This window comes from Haliotis cracherodii, unplaced genomic scaffold, assembly GCF_022045235.1.
Source record: "Haliotis cracherodii isolate W230 unplaced genomic scaffold, xgHalCrac1.p SCAF_8, whole genome shotgun sequence".
NCBI classification, from domain to species: domain Eukaryota; kingdom Metazoa; phylum Mollusca; class Gastropoda; order Lepetellida; family Haliotidae; genus Haliotis; species Haliotis cracherodii.
The window spans coordinates 6956208-6980347 of NW_027266341.1; the positions used below are offsets into that span (position 1 = coordinate 6956208).

The window sequence follows — 24140 nt, forward strand, 5'->3', positions numbered from 1 at the left end:
ATATATATCCTATTGTGTCAGCTTCATGATGCTAGAGGCCCTTCTGATGGAGCGATTTCTGTGTTGGTGTAATGTCCTTTTAATCTTATGTAGATATCTGATCAAATGAGTGAGTGAGAGAGTTGGGAGTTTAACGCCGCTTTTAACAGTATTCCAGTTATATCACGGCGTGTCAGCTTAATGTGGGAGGAAAGCCCCAAGTGATGCAGGTCTTAGACGTTTACCACTTCAGTGAAACCCACGAGCACGGGTATGGTGCTGACAAACCTAGAAACATAATCGGGGCGAACCGGGATTCGAACCCAAAATCATAGGATTTGGCGTGCCCAAGGGACGCAACTCTGCACAGCGAATCGCGGCGCCTTGGACGACTGGGCCACCCGTGCCCCCTCTGATCAACTGACCTCTGGAAAACTGACCTAATAATGGTCAAAACAAAAGGTCTCTTGTGTAAATTAGTGTGTCATGATCGGAGGGAGTAAGCATACAGCTTCCGCTTCATCTGTACACTGATTTCGAGGGGATGCTTAACGACACACAACGCACACCCCAACAAAACAGACTCAATACACGTGAGCTAAAATCTGAACTTTTCAATACGTTGCAGGTTACCAACTTGCCTGCCATAAGAGAAACAGTATTAAAGGGGAGCTTGGCTCTGGAAAATAGGCAGCCCCAGCAAGCTGGATTCAAGTGGTTTCAACATCACTTCAACTCAAATTTAATGATGAATCTCAATTTCAATTAATAACTGCTCCATTTACACAAGAGACACAGCTCCAGTTTCACTTCACGCATTAAGTACAAAATCGCAACCCATTGGACACCTGACATTGGCACATAGTCTCCTTTAAAAATATCAGAATGTTTTCAACAGCATAAGAGTCTGTGACCAGAATTTGTGGTCTGTAAGGCTGAAAAAATAATAAGTCTTGGTTCTCAGGCACCACCCGCATCATCATAAAGTCTGTCACACATTTTGCTTTTATTTCAATTTTGAAAAGATAAAGTCATCATAATACTTATAAACAATGTGATCCAATACAGCACACAATTAAACCCCTCCCCCTCCCCCCAAATTAACTGACCCATTTATCCAACGAGGCCGAAGTCAGTGTGACAGTAAAAAAACGACATCAACCAAATTCCATATACCGCATTCGACGTAATAAGCGCCCAAGGCGCTCTCAAAATTAGAATATTATTTTGGTGAAAATAAAGTTGAGTTGAAACATAAATTTCGTGGTTTCCGCTGACAGCCTGAAATGTTTATGGACAACAGATATATTTTTCCCGAATTTAATTGCCCATAATTAAGTGTGCATATAACGAGTGCGTACATTAATCAATCGGAAGGGGTGCTAATTGGGATTGTTCACTAGCCAATATATTAGCAAATATCGCCGTGGGCGTTTATTAGAGCGGGGCGCTTATTACGTCGAATACGGTACTAGTACTTAAATTTAGATTCCAACCATACTTTAAAGCACAATTATACTTAATATTTTTGCAATCACATTTTTAGTTTCATTTCAACTAACAAACTTGATGAAAAACAGGACAAGAGTTGTCCCCGAGTTGACCGAGAACCTTGCGCTGCACATCTGGATAACTTGTCATTCACAAAACAATGCATGATGAGAGGATCTCTTTTATTCTTGTAATATATTACTCCAATACAACGATATACAAATATCTAGGAGTCTCTCACAAAATAGGACCATATTAGCTAGAAAAATACATCTAGCTCTGCACACATTTGCACACTGTTAAATATGTAGTTGCTGTAGCAGAGACAAACTTCCTTGGTGTGTCTACACTACCTTCTTCCATCACCCATGAATACACACAGCCAATAATAGGTGTTGCTTGTAGCCAAAGAATCAATTGATGACCTAGTTCCAGCAAGCAAGAAACCAGCAAAGACCAATGAGGCCCATGAAGATCCAGGGTAGAATAGGTTTTCCCTAAGCCATGCTTGCCATAAAAGGCGACTATGCTTGTCGTAAGAGGCGACTATCCGGTTTGGGTAGTCAGGCTCGCTGACTTGGTTGATGCAGGTCATTGTATCCCAATTGCGTAGGTCGATGCTCATGATGCTGGAATATTGCTGAGTGCTGAATTAAACAACAAACTTAACTCTTAATCATTTATCTATTTCGAAGAAAATGTCGAAATATGATAGTTTCCTCTCATGTGGAGGACTTTATCCAAGTGTTGGAACAACAGCGTTAGAAAATGGGATCGGGTGGTCAGGCTCGGTGACTCGGTTGATGCATATCATCGTGTCCCAATTGCGTGGATCGATACTCATGATGTCAAGACCGCCATCAAATAGCTGGAATATTGCTGAGTGCGGCGTTAAACAACAAACAAACAAACAAATAAAGGACCAATGAGTGCACAGATTACATGGCAATATTTCTTGTCCAAAGTTGTTTCAATATCAGGCAAAGGCAGGGTTCGCACTAGGTTCATGCACAGAGTCAGGCTGATACGACTTCTGTGAGTTATACACGGCCTCATTTCATAAGCTGACTGAATAGAGACACCATGACATGTATTCACAGGTGATGGAAGCAGTCTGAACCAACCTGTGAAGTACAGATGATGATGATGATGATGATGATGATGATGATGATGATGAACATCTGAAGCTCACCTGAATTTGTTTTAATAAAGTATACTAAAAACAACATGTGTACTATATGTTGATGCATATATAACACATGCTGCACATGCTCAATATGAAGAATTACTGATATTCAAGAGATATTAGATTGGTTCAACGCACACCAAAAAATACTGGTATGTTGTGTGAATTGACGCTCATGAACGCATTACATGTGACATCATAGACCCATGACTTGAGATGCACCATGTGTCTCCTGCAGGAGTACTGTGTACAGTTTGGAAATCACATGCAGCATACTGTGATAAGAATAATGACACTGTGGTAACACTTGACTGTCAGTTTTGTCATTAAGTGGTACACATTGGAAACATACATACTTCTCTATATATTTCTGTGGTTCATGTTTCTTTTGGTGGTGAGTATATATATTTGAGTCAGGGACCAAACTGGCATGTTCAAGATGCCTGCCCTACAAGGGTCAGACTTTCTGGTTTCTATGACAACAATGTGCCAGTACATATGAACCTTTGATTTAAGTATGCTACGAGTTAACAACTGTACAAGAGTGATGACAACAGTTCTCCAAGCTGTATCAGGATTCCCCATGCTGCAATGATTGTCCCAGGGCAATATATCTGGTAGAGTGAAATATTGATTGACGTCACAAACTTCAGTGAAATCAGTTATGATTTATGAAGACAGCTATGATTTAATGAATGAGTGAGTGAGCTTATCGCTGCTTTTAAAAGTCCAGCCACCCCAGAACAGTAATGATTTGGTTAGGGGCATAGATTATAACACATACATTGTAAGCGATTCTTTGGCATCTGATTGGCTAACCAAGCAATTTAGTTTGCATATGTTTCCATAAACCGAAAATCATTAAGCAAAGCCCACTAACGAACTAATATTGTTTCTGAATGGCTTATAATAGAATGAACAAGGTCACTGATTTCACACAGTTTTGTGTGTAAATAAATAAGCAGTCTGTGAATAGAATGGACATATACCAGGTAAGCTAAATGATTAAGTATGCACATCCGTGGAACAAAAGATTATTATTTTTTACAAGCTCTACACAACTCACATGACGAGATGCAGACCAACATGAACATGTCAAACAGTTGATTCAGTAAAAGATCAATATACAGTCTCATAACTTATAAACACTCCTCGTAGTCAAATTTACATTCAAAATGTATTATCACCATGCATACAAGGTGTGAGATCACTCAACAGTATCATATTTCAGTGTGTCGATTTATTATATGACAGTCAAAGTACCACAGGAATCGTGAAACCCATGAACACTGACATTCCTGACCTCTGATCCCAATCAGGTCGAAATGTGGAGTTTGTATATTAAGTTGAAGGAGGATCAAGAGGGGTACATGCGTTTTTTTGTGTTCCGTGTTCGGTTTTATACCACGAGCCGGAAGCTGGATGCATAAAACATGAACCCCTCGTGATTCTGCTACAACAGATCATCTTACCAACATGTTTTAATATGAACTTGTAAAAATGACAAATAAAAATTGATAAACTCAGTCTGATTGAGCTTAGGTTAACTTGTGCTATGTCACGTGACTTTCATTGACTCGGAAAAGGCGTGCAGCTTTTGCTTCAGAGCGGGATATACCGTAAGTGATTTATTCTGCCTCTCAGAAATCCACGTGCAGCCTGTTTTTGCTCCTGGCAGGGTATAATGGATTTATTCTCCCTCTCAGAAATTTATTTCCCTCCAAGGCGGGATACATAGTATTTTATCAAGATCATGGGAACCAATCAGATCTCATCATTGTGGCATGGAGGTATGATAATAATTATTATCTCAACACAAGGGGAACTCAACCACTACAGGTAATAAACACTCCTCACTTATATAACATTATAAGTGATAAATTTGGCTTAAATCAGCATATTGACTGTTGGATTCAGAGTAGTCTCCCTTATGATACAGGAGTAGATCCAAATGGCAAATGGGTTGATATTTTGCCTCCAGTGTGTTTAGGCTTATTAATGTCATCAGAGGCCACACTGGTATGTTATTTTAAACGGGGGTGGGGGGTGGGGGGTGGGGTAAGGTCAATGGGATTGGACACACACACCCCATCTTGATCCCCAGCTGAAACTGTTGGAAGAAATAATTCAAATTGTACGGCCCACAAAAATCTATTCCCAGGAATCAGATGTCACTTAGTGGAATCATTTTCAGAACTTCTTTAATAAACAAAGTTTGATGAATAATTTTCATAAAAATAATAAAATGTTCACATCCCTAGGATGTATCTTAGACCAACTCCCACTGCATGACTTCCTTAGTCAGACTTGTCCCCATCATCATCAGAGGTCAGTGTCCAGGACGAGGTTTTCCCATGATCCTGGAAACAATGAACAGGGCGGTTATTTCTTCATCATAGGAATGCAAATAACTGACAATATTTTCAGAGTGGGGGGCAAAAGGACTGAGACCAGTCACAGAAAAGATCTAACTTCGATCAGAAACTTTGGGGAGGGCACAGGTGGCTTTACAGTCTAAGGTGCCTCCATTTGCTGTGTTTCACTTGGCCACGCTCTGGTGCCCATGCGTCTCTCCAAGGTCTGCACCAATCATGATCTTTGCTCATATGTATCACTAAGGTCTGCACCAATCATGATCCTTGCTCATACGTATCACCAAGGTCTGCACCAATCATGACCCTTGCTCATCACTAAGGTCTGCAACAATCATGATCCTTGCTCATACGTATCACCAAGGTCTGCACCAATCATGATCTTTGCTCATATGTATCACCAAGGTCTGCACCAATCATGATCCTTGCTCATCACTAAGGTCTGCACCAATCATGATCCTTGCTCAAACGTATCACCAAGGTCTTCACAAATCATGACCCTTGCTCAGGTCTGCACCAATCACCAATCATCATCCTTGCTCATACATATCACAAAGGTCTGCACCAATCATGAATCATGATCCTTGCTCATACGCATCACCAAGGTCTGCACCAATCATGAATCATGATCCTTGCTCATACGTATCACCAAGGTCTGCACCAATCATGAATCATGATCCTTGCTCTTACGTATCACCAAGGTCTGCACCAATCATGATCCTTGCTCATACGTATCACCAAGGTCTGCACCAATCATGGTCCTTGCTCATATGTATCACCAAGGTCTGCACCAATCATGATCCTTGCTCATAGGTATCACCAAGGTCTGCACCAATCATGAATCATGATCCTTGCTCATATGTATCACCAAGGTCTGCACCAATCATGATCCTTGCTCATATGTATCACCAAGGTCTGCACCAATCATGATCCTTGCTCATGCGTATCACCAAGGTCTGCACCAATCATGATCCTTGCTCATGCGTATCACCAAGGTCTGCACCAATCATGATCCTTGCTCATATGTATCACCAAGGTCTGCACCAATCATGATCCTTGCTCATAGGTATCACCAAGGTCTGCACCAATCATGAATAATGATCCTTGCTCATATGTATCACCAAGGTCTGCACCAATCATGATCCTTGCTCATATGTATCACCAAGGTCTGCACCAATCATGATCCTTGCTCATGCGTATCACCAAGGTCTGCACCAATCATGATCCTTGCTCATGCGTATCACCAAGGTCTGCACCAATCATGACCCTTGCTCATACGTATTACTAGTGTCTGCACCAATCATGATCCTTGCTCATACGTATCACCAAGGTCTGCACCATTCATGATCCTTGCTCATAGTTTCTGATTAGTGGAATTAGTAGATACACTAAAAATAAACAATTGACAGTTATTGTCATGCAAATTAAATCATATCCATCATCTCCAAGCCAATCACACAACTAAAAGAGTCTTCACATACATTGGTCCTTACCAGAATTTGAACTTTGGCAGCTTTGAGATCATCCCTGACTACGTCACATGCTTGCAACAACGGTGACAGTACTTTGCGTCTTGCCCTTTTCTCTGTCAGACTTGGGTCAGCGTCTGCAAGGTTACAGAGGATGATTACTGCAGTGATTACTGGCAGTGATTACTGGCGTGGATTACTGGCATGATTACTAAGGGGGATTACTGGCATGATGACTGAGGGGGATTACTGGCACTGATTACTGAGGGGGATAACTGGCACTGATTACTGAGGGGGATTACTGGCACTGATTACTGAGGGGGATTTCTGACATTGATTACTGAGGGTGATTACTGGCAGTGATTACTGAGGGGGATTTCTGACATTGATTACTGAGGGGGATTACTGGCACTGATTACTGAGGGTGATTACTGAGAGTGATTACTGGCAGTGATTACTGAGGTGATTACTGAGGGGGATTACTGGCACTGATTACTGAGGGGGATTACTGGCAGTGATTACTGAGGGGGATTTCTGACATTGATTACTGAGGGGGATTACTGGCAGTGATTACTGAGGGTGATTACTGAGAGTGATTACTGGCAGTGATTACTGAGGTGATTACTGAGGGGGATTACTGGCACTGATTACTGAGGGGGATTACTGGCAGTGATTACTGAGGGGGATTACTGGCAGTGATTACTGAGGGGGATTACTGGCAGTGATTACTGAGGGGGATTACTGAGAGTGATCACTGGCACTGATTAAAGAGGGTGATTACTGGCACTGATTACTGAGGGGGATTACTGGCACTGATTACTGAGGGGGATTACTGGCAGTGATTACTGAGGGGGATTACTGGCATGATTACTGAGGGTAATTACTGGCACTGATTACTGAGGGTGATTACTGGCAGTGATTACTGAGGGGGATTTCTGACATTGATAACTGAGGGGGATTACTGGCATGATTACTGAGGTGATTACTGGCACTGATTACTGAGGTGGATTACTGAGGGGGATTTCTGGCACTGATTACTGAGGGGGATTACTGGCACTGATTACTGAGGGGGATTACTGGCATGATTACTGAGGGGGATTACTGGCACTGATTACTGAGGGGGATTTCTGACATTGATTACTGAGGGGGATTACTGGCAGTTATTACTGAGGGGGATTTCTGACATTGATTACTGAGGGGGATTACTGGCACTGATTACTGATGGTGATTACTGAGAGTGATTACTGAGGTGATTACTGAGGAGGATTACTGGCACTTATTACTGAGGGGGAATACTGACGTGGCATATTGAGGTGGATTACTGGCACTTATTACTGGGGGTGATTACTGGCACTGATTACTGAGGGGGATTACTGGCACTGTTTACTGAGGGAAATTTCTGACACTGTTTACTTGGGGGGGGGGGATTACTGGCAGTGAATACTGAGGGGGATTACTGGCATTGATTACTGAGGGGATTACTGGCATTGATTACTGAGGGGATTACTGACTGGGCATATTGAGGTGGATTACTGGCACTGATTACTGAAGGGGATTACTGAGGGGGCATATTGAGGTGGATTTCAGCAATATTTCAGCAATATCAAGGCGGGAGACACCAGAAATGGGCTTATTAATTGTACCCATGTGGGGAATTGAACCCAGGCATTTGGCGAGACGAGCGAACACAATAACCAGTAGGCTATCCCACCAACACAATGACGGGTGAGAGTTACGTGGGTACCTATGGGGATAAATTTAAGAATTTAAGAAAATCCACTCTTGTCTCGTATTCTTGTCAAACTTCATGTTTATCTCATCGGGTGACATGACTCAACTGATATATCCATGTATGGCACAGACATGATTCCTGTTTTAGGCCAAGAGATGAGACAATCATATCATTTGACAAGAAATCCCAAATGTACTATCCATTACGTATTTGTTATAAAGATCTTAGTCTGAAAACTACAGCAACACATAAATAGAAGTGAGACACACTAGAAGTTTGTTCAGGCAAAAACATTTCTACAAATCATCATATGAACCTTTCACGATTATTTCTTCTGGAGGATCGATAGAAAAGTTGCGAACTTTGGCCCTAAAGTCAACAACACTGTCCATGATGTGCTGGAACCTCCTAGTTGTCAGGTCCTGCGCTGGAGGCTGAAACACACCCAGTAACCATGGTAACTGTCACCTGTCCAGACGTTCATCATTCCGTAAACCATACTATGAATTCATAAAAATACAGTAGAACATGGATATATCGAACAACAAGGGACCAGAGGAAACAGTTTGTTATATCCATTGTTCGTTATACAAGTTTTCGCTCGCAAACGTCCCTCATCTTGGATAAAACAAAACACAATGCACGTAATTGCAGCATTGACTTGTATTAGCAGTGATCACTTCATAGCATTCAATTGATAACATTTTATAACATTCATTTAATAACATTAAATTCATAACATTTTTTGACATTGTTATCAAATACATGTACAAAATGTAAATGACTTTTGGCAGCTCGTAACCTTTTCCGGGCAGGGCCAAAGTCAGTTGACTCGAAGGATCCAAGAATGGATTCTCTCTTCTTCATAATGGTACTCAATGTTGATTGACTTACCTACTATCTCCACAAGGACCTATTCTAACCTGGAATACCGACAAGGACCTACTCTAACCTGGAATCCCACCAAGGACCTTTACTTACCTGAAATCTCCACAAGGATCTATTCCAACCCCATTTCCCCACAAGGACTTATTCTAACCCAAAATCCTGACAATGACCCATTCTAACCCAGAATCTCCACAAGGACCTATTCTAACCCAGAATCTCCACAAGGACCTATTCTAACCCAGAATCCCCAAAAGGACCTATTCTAACCCAGAATCCCTACAAGGACCTATTCTAACCTGGAATCCCCACAAGGACCTATTTTAACCCAGAATCCCCAAAAGGACCTATTCTAACCTGGAATCCCCACAAGGACCTATTCTAACCTGGAATCCCCAAAAGGACCTATTCTAACCTGGAATCCCTACAAGGACATATTCTAACCCAGAATCCCCAAAAGGACCTATTCTAACCTGGAATCCCCAAAAGGACCTATTGTAACCTGGAATCCCTACAAGGACCTATTCTAACCTGGAATCCCTACAAGGACCTATTCTAACCTTGAATCCCTACAATGCCCTATTCTTACCTGCAATCCCCACAAGGGATAATTGTCATGCAATACTTAAAGGCGTCTGCTGTTGACATGAGCAAGCCTGTGATGAACTGGCTGACCCACCTCTGCCAGCTGGAGCGACACCCCCAGCTTGGCCATGACATTCTGTAGATAGGTGCTGCTGTGTGACACCACCGCTGGACTCCTCGCCCCCATCGCTGTCTGGAACACACCGCACAATACACCAATACTGTACCACCTACAGTCAATCATGAAAGTAATACAAAGAAATCAAGCGTCTGTAGGGAAAATAAAACTTGATTTCAAACCCTGACTCAGTTTTATGTTATGGGTCCAGGAAGACTTTTGAAAACAAAAATCACAAAGTGTAGAAATAAGATTCAACGTTCAAAATAATTTTGGCATGAGATAGTCTCCAGGAAAATGCCAAGATAAATATTGGAATGTAATAGAATGGCAGACCTAATTTTACAATTGTGTTTTCAGTCCACTTCCTGCCACCTACCTCCACTTTTGTGCCCAGGGCAATGTTGAGATGTTTGACCAGGTCCATGACACTCTCCATCACCTGGGCTGTGTTGAAGTCGTCTGCCAACGCAGCCTCAATGTTACTTCGTGCCTCAGATAAACTGCCACAGAGAAGGGTAAACATAGGCCCCCACTGGTCATCTTCCCGAGGCAAGGGAGTTAACTGACTTACAGTCCAGCGTCCACCCTTGCCGCACTAGGCTGGAATTTTGGAGTTGTATTTTGACTAGACAAACAAGTCTTTTGCATAGTCCAATCAAAATAGCGTAACAAATAGACATCCGATAAGTCAACAACATGGATTTAAGCATGTAGATTTTAGTCGACTGCATCATTTGCAAAGCATGTGTACTGTCATCTTGACGTTGACAGATATTTTCCACATCTTTTCATGTTTATAATCAAGGTGCTCAAGTTATTTGCTGCACTTAGAGAGGAAAGACCCATTTTATTATATACTGAACCACAAAAGAAACGTTACCCCAAGAAACGTTGTCATTTAAATATCTGGGTATTTTTTGTCAAAGTTTATAAAATATCTTTTCATGTTTATAATCAAGGTGCTCAAGTTATTTGCTGCACTTAGAGAGGAAAGACCTGTTTTATTATATACTGAACCACAAAAGAAACGTTACCCCGGGTATTTTTTGTCAAAGTTTATAAAATTTAATAATAACTTGTCCGGAAAAATGAAATTTGATGATAAATAAACAAAGCAGATGACAATAAAACCTATCACCCAAACGCATCACGGCAATGGCCATGGTAACCCGATGCATGTGAGTTCTGTGCAAATAGAAATGCACATGTGTTCCCCCATTTCTTGCCCTATAAAAATCCACCAAGATCGGATAACATTCATTTGTTATTGAATTGCTACCAAATGCCAAGATTGACAAGAAATCAGTGACACCAAGCCTTTGGACGATTGCAAGGACCATATACAGGCTCCAGCAACAGTACCAGACCACCAACACTACAGATGACTGACCACGTAGTGGCAGACAAAGGGTCATCACCCGACGTCAGGATCGTCAGATTGTGCGACAGCATCTTCAAGATCGCTTTGTTACTGCTGCGGAAACTGTTCGACAGACCATTGGGACACACCAGCGACACATTAGTGAGGACACCGTGTGTCGACGATTGACGAGCAGATATCTCCACTGTCACAGGCCACACCGAAGACCCATTATGACACTATGTCATCGCTGGGACCATCTTCAGTGGGCACCACAGCACCAGCATTGTCGCCACCAGCAGTGGAGAAGAGTCCTCTTCTCAGACGAGAGCCGTTACTGCATCTCAACAACAGATGGCAGGGAGATAGTCTGGAGACACTGTAGGGAACATTATTCGGATGCTTGTGTTGTTGGTCCGAGCATCATGGTGTGGGGTGGAATTGGTCTTGCACAGAGGGTCGGCCCTGTGGTCTTCCAGAACATCGGTCCAGGGAGAGGCAATGGTGTCACCTTAGTGAGGGAGTGGCTCCCTACTGGGGAAATTTGAAAGTTTGAGGATGAAGATGATAAAAATTAGAGAGATGTTCCAACAGTTGTTCCCACCAAAATGGAGGAGACTTTAACACACACTGACCTCTTGTGTAGTTTGGCCTCGTTGATTGGCTGAGTGAGGAGTTGACCTCTGACATAAGCCTGACACTGATGGAGACAGCTCTGGATCTGCTTGGTGAGCTGCATCGCCTTCTGCATCTTCTCATCCGTGTACTCGATGTCTGGCGGAACAAACACACCATGACGAAATGGACACTCGCTATACGTCAACTCAACAAGAGTGGTATTAATTTTTGTACTTGATGTCTTCTGAGGAGTATAAACTAACACTAAAATCCTAATGATTTGAAAAAATATGACCTCCCCATTAGAAGAAACATATTTGAACAAGTTTGGATTCCTCAGTTTGGGAAAAAGAAGTTTACAATATTATTGAGAATTTAAGAGCATGGTCCAAACAAGGTCAAAACTTCAAATATTGAAAAAAAACAAAAAAACATGTGTAAAGTCTCGCTACCACAAAAAATGTCATTACATTCTGAAGAAAGACTGCTGTGTAATGGCCATAACCAAAATGGTTGCTATGATGAATTCAAACATCTTCAACAAAATGGGGTATCATTTTTGTGGGAACTACCATGATGTGCACGACTCACAATGCATGACGATGGACAGGCCACGGCATATGCTCACATGACTTTCAATCAGGTGAGCCAAAAATGTCGAAAAGAATCAAAATAATAAATATCTTTTTGTCCTACCCACGCCCCATCAAAGTGTGTTGATTACTTTCAGTAAAAAAATATTCCCATGTCTTGATCTGGAACATATCACAAATCATCAACCTGTTAGAAACAGGCATCAGATGAACCTTTGAAGGAGCACTGTGTATTTCCCTGAGAAGGATATGGACTCACTGTTCCTGTAGGGTGTAAGGAGACAAAGAACGCGGAACTGGTTAGCTGTGTACTTCTCGAGGAGCTCCGATATAGTTATCACATTCTTCAGAGACTTTGACATCTTCTCGCTGTCACCCTTCAAATACAGGTGCCCTGGAAGGAGAGAACACCAGTGAGTCACATAACCACACAGCCCCACCCACCTGTGTGTATCCAGTAGTTGGCCCCACCCAGCTGTGTGTATCCAGTAGTTGGCCCCACCCACCTGTGTGTATCCAGTAGTTGGCCCCACCCACCTGTGTGTATCCAGTAGTTGGCCCCACCCACCTGTGTGTATTCAGTAGTTGGCCCCACCCACCTGCGTGTATTCAGTAGTTGGCCCCAACTAACCTGTATGTATCCACCTGTGTGTATCCAGTAGTTGGCCCCACCCACCTGTGTGTATCCAGTAGTTGGCCCCACCCACCTGCGTGTATCCAGTAGTTGGCCCCACCCACCTGTGTGTATCCAGTAGTTGGCCCCACCCACCTGTGTTTATCCAGTAGTTGGCCCCACCCACCTGTGTGTATCCAGTAGTTGGCCCCGCCCACCTGTGTGTATCTAGTAGTTGGCCCCACCCACCTGTGTGTATCCAGTAGTTGGCCCCACCCACCTGTGTGTATACAGTAGTTGGCCCCACCCACCTGCGTGTATCCAGTAGTTGGCCCCACCCACCTGTGTGTATCCAGTAGTTGGCCCCACCCACCTGTGTGTATACAGTAGTTGGCCCCACCCACCTGTGTGTATCCAGTAGTTGGCCCCACCCACCTGTGTGTATACAGTAGTTGGCCAAACCCACCTGTGTGTATCCAGTAGTTGGCCCCACCCACCTGTGTGTATACAGTAGTTGGCCCCATCCACCTGTGGGTATCCAGTAGTTGGCCCCACCCACCTGTGTGTATATAGTAGTTGGCCAAACCCACCTGCGTGTATCCAGTAGTTGGCCCCACCCACCTGTGTGTATCCAGTAGTTGGCCCCACCCACCTGCGTGTATCCAGTAGTTGGCCCCACCCACCTGTGTGTATCCAGTAGTTGGCCCCACCCACCTGTGTGTATACAGTAGTTGGCCAAACCCACCTGCGTGTATCCAGTAGTTGGCCCCACCCACCTGTGTGTATCCAGTAGTTGACCCAACCCAGCTGCGTGTATCCAGTAGTTGGCCCCACCCACCTGTGTGTATACAGTAGTTGGCCCCACCCACCTGTGTGTATCCAGTAGTTGGCCCCACCCACCTGTGTGTATACAGTAGTTGGCCAAACCCACCTGCGTGTATCCAGTAGTTGGCCCCACCCACCTGTGTGTATCCAGTAGTTGGCCCACTGGGTACAGCCGTGATAGGCATGAGACTGGGCAAGTTCGTTTTCATGATGAGGAAACATCAGGTCCGTCCCTCCTGAGTGAATGTCCATTTTGTTGCCGAACACCTCACTGCAATACAAACCATAGGGAACTTGGTGTCAAGGAAACACACTTCACCACAAGCATATCATCATATATTGTCAACTGAAACCTGTACTCCTCATGACCATAGAAGATGTTGAGTTAATTGTGGTCCAAGAATAACAAGTACCGGCAATTTACATCTTGCTTAACAAAGATACTTGTACTGTAAATTTTGATTCTTAATTCCTAGCATGTTCTCGTCATTATATTGCTGAAACAGTTCTTAATTCACTCACTATCAGCAGCTGTACTGAAATGTTAAAACAATACAGGATGATGAAATCCATGTAATCTTGCATCAGAGGTTTCATCCTCGACCATACAGGGTATTTTATCTCCAGGGTATTAAGATAAATTCCCCACACCCATTCACACCACAGCTTCCTACTCAATCTGACTCAGATAATATTATGCTACAAATAACCATTCAAACAAATTACCTGTTCTCCGAGATTGGAACCAGTAACATCACCAGTACTTAACTTAAATACAAATGGGAATGCCTAGCAAAAGGATTCAGACACCACATGACCCCTATCCCATCTCAACACTCAGTAAAACAATAAAATAATAATTTTTTACGGCAAAAATTACTTACAACAGACTCATGGTTCGATTAAATGTCTCAGGGCTTGCTCATACAAGGTAACAAACTTAAATAAGATCTTTGGCTTAAAGTCATATTGATTGGTCGAGAAATCTTAGGCTGTGTGATAAGTGAAATGGCGATGATATGACTTCTGTTTGTTTGTTTGTTTGTTGTTTAATGCTGCACTCAGCAATATTCCAGCTACATGATGGCGGTCTATAAATAATCAAGTCTGGACCAGACAATCCAGTGACTGACATCATGAGCATCGATCCACACAATTGAGGTACAATGACATGCATCAAACAAGTCAGCGAGGCTGATCACCCGTTCCCGTTAATCGCCTCTTACGACAAGCATAGTCGACTCTCACGGCAAACATGGGTTGCTGAAGACCTGTTCTACCCAGGATCTTCACAGGTTGATACGACTTCTGAAACAAGTGACCATGTCCAGAGTATTTATCCAAACAGAACGGAGATATTCTAAACTGGGTAATAGAGGCTGAGTCTTTATTGATACAGCAGCTGGCTAATGCCACATGGGACTACACCAGCAATAACATGATAAGACAAGTCACACATGTTCAGTGGTTACCTCGCCATTGTAGAGCATTCGACATGCCAGCCTGGCCGGCCCCTCCCCCATGGCGCCTCCCAGTGGGGTTCCCCGGGCTTAGCTGCCTTCCACAGGGCGAAGTCTGCTGCATTCTTCTTCTCCTGATTGTCTGTCAACATGCAAGTCTTTTACCAACACTGGAAAATACCGGAACCAGAGCTGAGTGAGTGAGGGAGTTGGGTTTAATGCTACTTTGAACAGTATTTCTGTTATATCTCAGCATGTCAGCTGCATGTGGGAGGAAAGCCCAAAGTAATGCAGGTCTTGGACATGTACACTTTGGTGAAACCCTAGAGCACAGGTATGGTGTGGACAAACCTAGAATCGGGGGAATCTGGGATTCAGACAAATGATCATAGGATTCTGTAGGGGCGGTCGGGTAGCCTAGTGGTTAAAGCGTTCGCTCGTCACGCCGAAGACCCGCGTTCGATTCCTGACATGGGTACAATGTGTGAAGCCCAATTCTGGTGTCCCTCGCTGGATATATTGCTATATGTTAAACAGATGTGTTGGCTCCAAGGAAAACCATTTGGGCTTCTGTTGGGTTTTTTTCTTGCAGGAGCCAGATGGCTCCTTAGGAAACATATTAACCAAGAGGGCTGTCGAACCAATCTGATCTTCATCTTGGAATGGTGAGTCAGTCGTAAAACCTTTCCTAATTCACTAGTAAGACATTCTCGCAGACATACACATATCACATCTGGTGGCAGGTATGATACCGGGAGGGTAACGAAGGTGTCACGCATTGGATGGAGCTTGTTGAGGGAGCTGTACAGAGTTGTGCCCCTTAGATGCCAGGATCTGCTGTTTGTGGGTTCACATCCCCATAAGGAGCATTTGTCGTTAACCACCACAACTGTTTTTTTGTAATCAGATGTAATTTGTAATTTTTTGTATGACGGCATCAAACAAGATCACTCAGTTGGTGGTATCTCGAAGTAGCTTACGAAGTGACAGCATGTCAGACTGACTGGTTCAACTTTCCACACTGGGAGACGACAACTAATAATGTCCCTGTCTGATCTGCTGAGTGGATGTCTTACAGCATGAACTGAACTGATATATAATGAGGTGTATATCTTTGTTATTTTATACAGGTGAAAACTAAGTACCCTTGGCAAGCAATATGCGGGCAAATACTTAAAGTATTTTAACACTACATTCAATGCAATGATGCAAAACAAAGCATTAAAGCTTCTTCCTATTTATCACTGTATATTGGTCCTGCTATCAGTGAAATACAAGTCACCGCTACAAAGCCAAAATATTAGTTATAACTATATGCAAGATAGCTACGCAATAAATCACAAAGAACGATGAAGAACAAAGTGTGGTATATCATTATCAGAATACGGGTAAATATTTTTAAAGCTTGTACATTTTATCATCATCCTTAAAGAGGCTGTACATAATGTTGCATCTTCCTGAGGCAAGAGAGTTAACTGACTATAAAAGTCCAGTTTCCACCCTTGCCGAACTAGGCTGGTATTACAGAGTTACATTTTGGCTGGACTAACGAGTCTATGCATAGTCCAATCAAATTTGTGCACCGAAATCGAAATCCGTTTCGTAAACAGTCGTGCACATTTCGGTCGATTGCAGTATTTGCAAAGCATGTGCACCGCCAACTCGTTATCAGCAGATGTTTTCCAAATCTTTTCATGTTTTTAATCAAGGAGCTCACGTGATTTGATGCATTTCGCGATGTAAGACCAGTTTTATCACAATATAGATCTTGATTATCAATCAGATCGTTTTGACTGGGCGCAACCATTTTGTGTGAAGCAAACGCAAGTGATACGAGAGGTGGAATCTGATTGGTCCACAGGAGAGGCTTAGAAGGGACATACCTGGTAATAGCCACTGGTGGCGCTACGATTGAGCCCAGTAATTCCCGCCTAGTTCGGCAAGGGTGGAAACTGGACTTTTAAAGTCAGTTAACTCTCTTGCCATGGGAAGATGAAGAAATAAATGACCTGTGGTAAAACACTGCAGAACCTCATGGTTTATTCTCCCTGCAGTGTTTTATTGTACGATAAACAACGACGGAATTTTGCCAAACAGTTGCTTTAGACTTGAGAAGGTCTAGATAAATCACTGAATCAACCAGCATGACCAACACAGACGTACCTGGATGCCAGTGGTCACTATTCCCAGAAGGTGGACACAGTATCCCGTAGCGGCCAAACTTCTCGACATCAAAGTACACACTACCTGAAGAATCAATATAAAACATGTATTTCTATGTTTGGCAGCAGCTGAAAGATCACTGCATCATTAATTATACCACAGAAAGTGTCTGTTTAAGAGTAACAACTTTACAATTTTATACCGTTAATAAAAATGTTTTCATCATGTTCATATCAATGAGGTATTGGAGTCACAGCAACTGTTAATCACTGTTAGCTGAACTATTATTTATCAATTCAGTGAGAAAACAAACAAACAAACATGTGATATCAAGTTGCGGAATATCTACAAGCTTATACAAGCTCCACGTCTCTCTCGGTTACAGATGCCATGTCCCTTGCTTCATTTTCCAGAATAAGGGCAGGTAACTCTGAAGCTATGTATCAGCTATAACAGTTCGGCGGTAGAGACATTACAGGATGACAACATCAAAATCAGCAATCACAAGCAAACCACGTTGATCAGGTTACCTCACAACTGAAAGATCTAACTGAAATTTTATTGATCTGATAGTGTCTAATTACACAGAGCAAAATTTGTGAACATTTCCAGGCACAAATAGATGCAACGCTGCTGATGCATGTCAAAGCAATATTTACCTACTCACAATTGCAGGAGGAGAAAATCCTCACAGCTATAAACGTTTTTTTGATTGGATGATTGCTTGCAATTTGTCACATTAACCAGGACAAGTTCTAATCAATTCACCTTGCATGCCATATTTTGATCAATCGATATGATCCGCCTTGCATAGTACAAGTCATTACTACAAATCGATGATGAGGAGAGCCCTCTGATCTTACCACTGGGCGTGGTGTAGGCGTAGCCCTTGTCCATGATTTCATTCACAAAGTCTATGATCTCCGGAACATACTCCGTGACCTGTGTTGACCTGCTGGGAGGGAGGATGTTCAGGGCCTCCATGTCCTCGAAGAACTCGATCTTGTGTTGCCAGGTGATCTGTGTGAAGGGGATGCCAGTCTGGAAGAAATGCCAAACTTTGTCAACGTTGTCATGACAACTACAGTCAATTGTGGTGTAACGGTGATACAGTACAGCATTGCGATACAAGGCCCGGGACACAATACATCGATGCGAGCCCTGTACCACGATACATACGATACATTACATTACAAGTTGTATTGATGGAAAAAACACATGAATAGTAACAGAAACTGTTCAACAACCAGCATATGCAGATTCTCTAGAATGTCCCTGTTGGCTAGAAATTGAATATCATTCAGCCCTCTAGCCCTACAATATCTGATCCCTGAAATTTAAAACATATGATCCTAGAAAACCATGAGACTTTGTTCTTTCCACATTTGAATGTCATGGCCAGATAGCATGAGTGAGTGAGAGCAGTTTTGCCCCACTTTGAGCATTGTTCCAGCAATATCACGACAGGGGACAACAGAAATCAGCTTCACATGGTACATGTAGCAGGGCGTGGAGTCTGCCCACAGATGACATCCTTACCTTGTCAACCTCTTTGGTGATGTTTACAAGGTGTCTAACCCCGGATCAGAAGGTGGTTCGAATCCCATCATGGGACTCGGATATTTTATGGCCGCCCAACGCGGGGCTGAACACGTTCAAATTAAATTTTAACAAAATAAGTGTCAGTACCCAACTATGTGGCCCAGGACGCACAAGGCGTGGAGTCTTCCCACAGATGACATCCTTACCTTGTCAGCCTCTTTGGTCGCATGGACAAGGCGTCTGACCTCTGATCAGAAGGTGGTTCGAATCCTATCACTGGACTCAGAATTTTTATGGCCGCTACATACACATCAGGAATCAGAGCCAGGTTTCCTAACCAATCTAAAGACTGTCCTATTGACCCCCATGCTTAAAGTAACTAACATATATTTCATTAATTTTGAATTACCTCTTTGGATCTGTTGATAATTTTGTCATCAATGTCAGTGATTCCAAGGACGACCATCAGATTGATGTCAAAGAAGTTTTCCATGATCCTTCGAATGATGTCGAATCTCATGTACGTGCTGGCATGTCCAATGTGTGCTGAGTCGTACACTGTAGGGCCACACATGTACCTGCAACAAATAGTTCCAGCTACACAATCGCCTTCTACACAGGACAAGCATAACCACATGGTGGTGGGTTAGAGAGTGTTACGTCACAGCAAAACAATTTCTACCTTCTCTTTCAAGAGATTAACCTCAAATCACCTCTGACAACACTTATATCTAATTTGCCTCCTGTTTATTGTTGTTGTTTTTTTTTTTGGGGGGGGGGTTTGGGGGGGAAGGTTGTTTAATGCCACACTCAGCAATATTCCAGCTATATGACAGCGGTCTGTAAATAATCAAGTCTGGACCAGACAATCCAGTGATTGACATCTTGAGCATCGATCCACGCAATTCGGATTGATGACATGCATCAACCAAGTCAGCAAGCCTGACCACACGATCCCATTAGTCACCTTTTACGACAAGCATAGTCGCCTTTTACGGAAAGGATGGGTTGCTGAAGACCTATTCTACCCCGGAATCTTCACGGGTCAATTATGATTACATCCTGTATATTGGCTGGTTAAAAAACAAGTCTGTAAACCAAGAGAGAGTGAGTGTGTGTTCAATGACACAGCATTTCAGTTCTTTAAAAACATATCAGCTTGGAGCAAAGCCCAAAGTTGTCTCAAATCTAGGATTCGAAAACAGGATCATAAGTTCATGGTACGCCATCTTCCCGAGGCAAGGGAACTGACTTTAACAGTCCAGTTTCCCCCCTTGCTGATCTAGACTGGAATTTCTGGGCCCCAGCAGTTATTACGAGTTATGTCCCTTCTATGTCCCTCCTATTGACCAATCAGAATCCATCTCTCATATCGCTTGCATTTGCTTCAAATAAAATGGAATCGACCAGTGAAGACGATCTAATCAATAATCTACACTACAGTGAAATGGGTCTTACTTCACGAAGTGCATCAAATCATGTGAGCAGCTTGATTAAAACCATGAAAACATTTGGAAAATATCTACTGACACTAAGTTGTCTGTATTCATGTTTTGCAAATCCTGCAATCGACCAAAATCTGCACAGCAGTTTACCAACTGGATATCGATTTAGTTACGAGATTTTGATTGGACTAGACATAGACTTGTTAGTTCAGCCAGACTATAACTCCATAATTCCAGCCTTGTTCGGCAAGGAGGGAAACTTGACTTTAATAGTCAGTTAACCCCTTTACCTCGAGAAGATGATGGCAGGCCTACAGGTTAAAACTCTAGATCTGCACAAGTTTGCAGTGCCTCAGACGACTAGGCCGCCTATGCCCTGTCTAAAGCATCTTAACTGGTAATAGCCACTAGTGGCGCTACGATTGATCCCAGCAACTCCAGCCTAGTTTGGCAAGGGTGGAAACTGGACTTTAAAGTCAGTTAACTCCCTTGCCTAGGGAAGATGAGTGTAAAGCAATCTCATTATAATCAGACCTTAGTTCTCGCTACCGCTAAACAAAGATCTGAAGACATCCCATTAGAGGTCACGTCAGAACGACCTTTCATCCGACCAATCAGTGCGTCGCATACCAGATTATGAAAGGGACAGTCGGAATGTGATTTCTAATCATGCAATCTCGAAAACTTTAACATGGGGTATTCCGAACGATAGTTACGGGTTTAACAACTGAATCCTTACAATCTTGACCATCTATCAGCCATTCCAGAATGTTTTTTTGTTCAGGTTTCAAATTTGTAATCGAGAATTTGTCAAAATATGTTTCGAAGCGTAGTCGCCAATTTGAAATTTGTGCAGTAAAGCACGAGAAAGCTGCCTTCTCATTGGTCATTCCATTGGTCGGTCAAAGTTTGCGCAAGGTCGGTCTGACGTGACCCGTAATGGGATGTCCTCAGATCTTTGTTTAGCTGTAGCGAGAACTAAGATCTGATTTTAATGAGATTGAGGGTAAAGCAACAACTACCGTTCTGGGTTTATACCATCATATCCTGCCAGCCAGTTATAACTTAGATTGTACCAGGTGAACCACTGGTTGATGCAACTGGTTCATTGTACTTACAATCCCAGTCACCTAGCTACAAAGACAAACAATCTGATCACACGTTGATATCCCACAGCTATGGGATAAATAATGATATACATGCCGATAACATCAAACAAAAAGTCATCCAAAACTTCTTTGAAGACCTGTTTTTGTCTTAAATGATGGATTACATCATTAACATCTTAACAGCTTACAGACAAGAAATAGCATTATTCCTATATTTCGTCATCTTAAGCTGTCTGATTACTGTGTGACCAATGGGAAGATAGGATGTTGATACATGATACCAGCTGATCAGTGACCTCACCTTCGTTACTGATTGACAACTACATACACAGATCAGCTGGGATTTGACAGGTGTTGATTGCTGACTGCCCAAATAGTTAAGGAAAATTATATCATTTCATAATTTTCATTCCATTTAAAGATGTCTACCTTAAACACAAGATTTCATGAATAAAATTCTTGTTTTGATTAACAATATCTCTGGATTTACAGGGTCTCACTGTATATATGCTTGTTTGTTTATGTGTTGTTTAATGCCACACTCAGCACTATTTCAGCTATATGGCGCTGGTTTGTAAATAATCGACAATCCAGTGATTGACATCATGAGCATTGATCACACAATTGGGATATGACGACATGCATCAGACAAGTCAGCGAGCCTCAGCCCTGACCACCAGATCCCGTTAGTCGCCACTTACGACAAGCATAGTTGCCTTTTACAGCAAGCATGGGATGCTGAAGATCTATTCTAACCCGAATCTTCACGGGGCGCGTGTGATTGTGACATTAATCACTTGTTTGTCTGGTCCATATTTCAGATTCATCCTTGCACAGGAAGTTGCTACTATAGCTGGAATATTACTAAGTGTGCTGTTAAACAAAAAACATCTTTCAGGACAAACACAGTACACACAACTTCAGGACTGCTCTACCCTGGTTTTACAAAGAAACAGGTTGAAAATTTTATCCAAGAAGCAAACATTTCTATAGTAATAAACTCATAATGACACCAAGAACAAACTCTGCACATTAAACTCAGTTATCTTAATTGGCTGAATTCTTGAACCTATTCCTTGTCTCAACTTTATTTGTTATCCTTTAATTCATAAAAAAACACTCTTTATCTTGGTTTTTAGATAAACATGCACACTCTACTGTCATTAAGTGATCTAATATCTACTTTAACAGCTCAAGTGATTTTTTCAGTGATATTTAGATATTGTACACAGCAAATAGATATCAGTGTTTGATAGGGATTGTCAAGTAACCATGGTTACTCAGGGTACAAAAAGTCATCCAGTTAGGACAAAGACCTATCGTGAATATCAGGAATCAAATAATACATTAAGGGCTTGGACAAAATCCAGAAAAATAAAAACAACTTAATAAGAATCAACTGTATGCCAGTATCTCAAACCGGGGCGGTCGGGTAGCCTAGTGGTTAAAGAGTTCGCTCGCCACGCTGAAGACCTGGGTTCGATTCCCGACATGGGTATAATGTGAGAAGCCCTAAGTATGGTTTTATACCGCTTTTAGCAATTTTCAAGCATTATCACGGCGGGGGACATCAGAAATGGGCTTCACACATTGTAAACTGCACATGCATGAACTGTGCATGATTTGAAAGAAATAAGAGGGATAAGAGGGAAAACATATTGGCCAAGACGTAGCAATTTGATTCTAATCATTCAAAGTCCTCCATATATGTGATGTAACTCAGTGTAACAGTAAATAATTACCATACACAGAGACAGAGCTCAGTTTTAATCAGGGCACTAGGTACTACGTCTAGGCCTAGATATAAAATGAAAAAAAGGAACTTGGAAGCTGAAACAGTCTCCCTCTAATAAGGGACTGAAATCACTTATCTTGCTTATATCTACATATGATTATTCAGCACACAATATTTTTTACTGCTTACCATGTTTATGGAATATGTACAGTTAAGTTGGCATTTATGAAACTTTACATTGTGTAATCACAAACCAAATATTGATGCTCAACTCAACTTGAACAGAACTAAATGTCCTACATAATCTTATTACCATGTTCCAATTCGGTCATTCCTCAGAATTAATGGCTCCTTTGTCTTTGTTAAAGAGTTCCACACTTTAATTCCAGTGTCATGACCCTGGGGCTGCTCCCAGTTTGTATAACGTTGGGATGTTGAAAAGCTGCTGCTTAAGGCTGTACCATTTGTGAGAGTCCATACTCTAACTTGGCAATTTCCGTTTGGAAATCGTACATGACTCGAGTTGAAGTACTGAAGCCATCCTCTTGAAAACCTGGTAAACATTTTAGTTGACATTTCGATGCAAATGTCATAACAGCATTCCTAACTTAGTATTTACAGCATCTTCCATTTGACAAGACGAACTCTCGGGACACCTGAAGGTTTCCTGTAAGTCGTTTGAATATTCATGATCACTTGTGACCTATAATGTGGCTGTACTGTGTGAGGGGGTTTCCCAATGAACAATGAGGTTTATTTTTAGATTTCATTTAACCATTTGGTTGATTTGAAGTAATGTCCGATCGTTGTCAATTGTGCTTTTTCAACAAGGTGTAACAACAACAAGCCAATGTCAG

At 42.3% G+C, this 24140-nt stretch overlaps 1 protein-coding gene across 1 annotated transcript; it reads right to left on the reverse strand.

The window, feature by feature from the left end:
* Nucleotides 1–1656: 1656 nt before the first annotated feature.
* Nucleotides 1657–24140, reverse strand: LOC139450063 (probable cysteine--tRNA ligase, mitochondrial). The gene is made up of 13 exons (XM_071231701.1): nucleotides 23597–24140; nucleotides 19404–19572; nucleotides 18316–18493; nucleotides 17453–17536; nucleotides 15302–15431; nucleotides 13967–14100; nucleotides 12651–12785; nucleotides 11816–11954; nucleotides 10197–10320; nucleotides 9794–9892; nucleotides 8546–8663; nucleotides 6522–6634; nucleotides 1657–5016 (listed from the first exon to the last, which is right to left on the reverse strand). Exons 1-13 carry the CDS (start codon nucleotides 23857–23859, stop codon nucleotides 4954–4956), a joined length of 1749 nt encoding a protein of 582 aa, XP_071087802.1. The 5' UTR covers nucleotides 23860–24140; the 3' UTR covers nucleotides 1657–4953.

What these genes read in the sequence shown, in the direction of transcription:
- LOC139450063 (XM_071231701.1), bottom strand. Translation starts at nt 23,859, where the DNA reads ATGTCAACTAAAATGTTTACCAGGTTTTCAAGAGGATGGCTTCAGTAC. An exon ending in AATGACCGAATTGGAACATG is followed by an intron (nt 19,573 to 23,596) that starts GTAATAAGATTA and finishes TATTTGTTGCAG; the next exon opens with GTACATGTGTGGCCCTACAG. An exon ending in CCCTGGGCACAAAAGTGGAG is followed by an intron (nt 9,893 to 10,196) that starts GTAGGTGGCAGG and finishes GGTGTGTTCCAG; the next exon opens with ACAGCGATGGGGGCGAGGAG.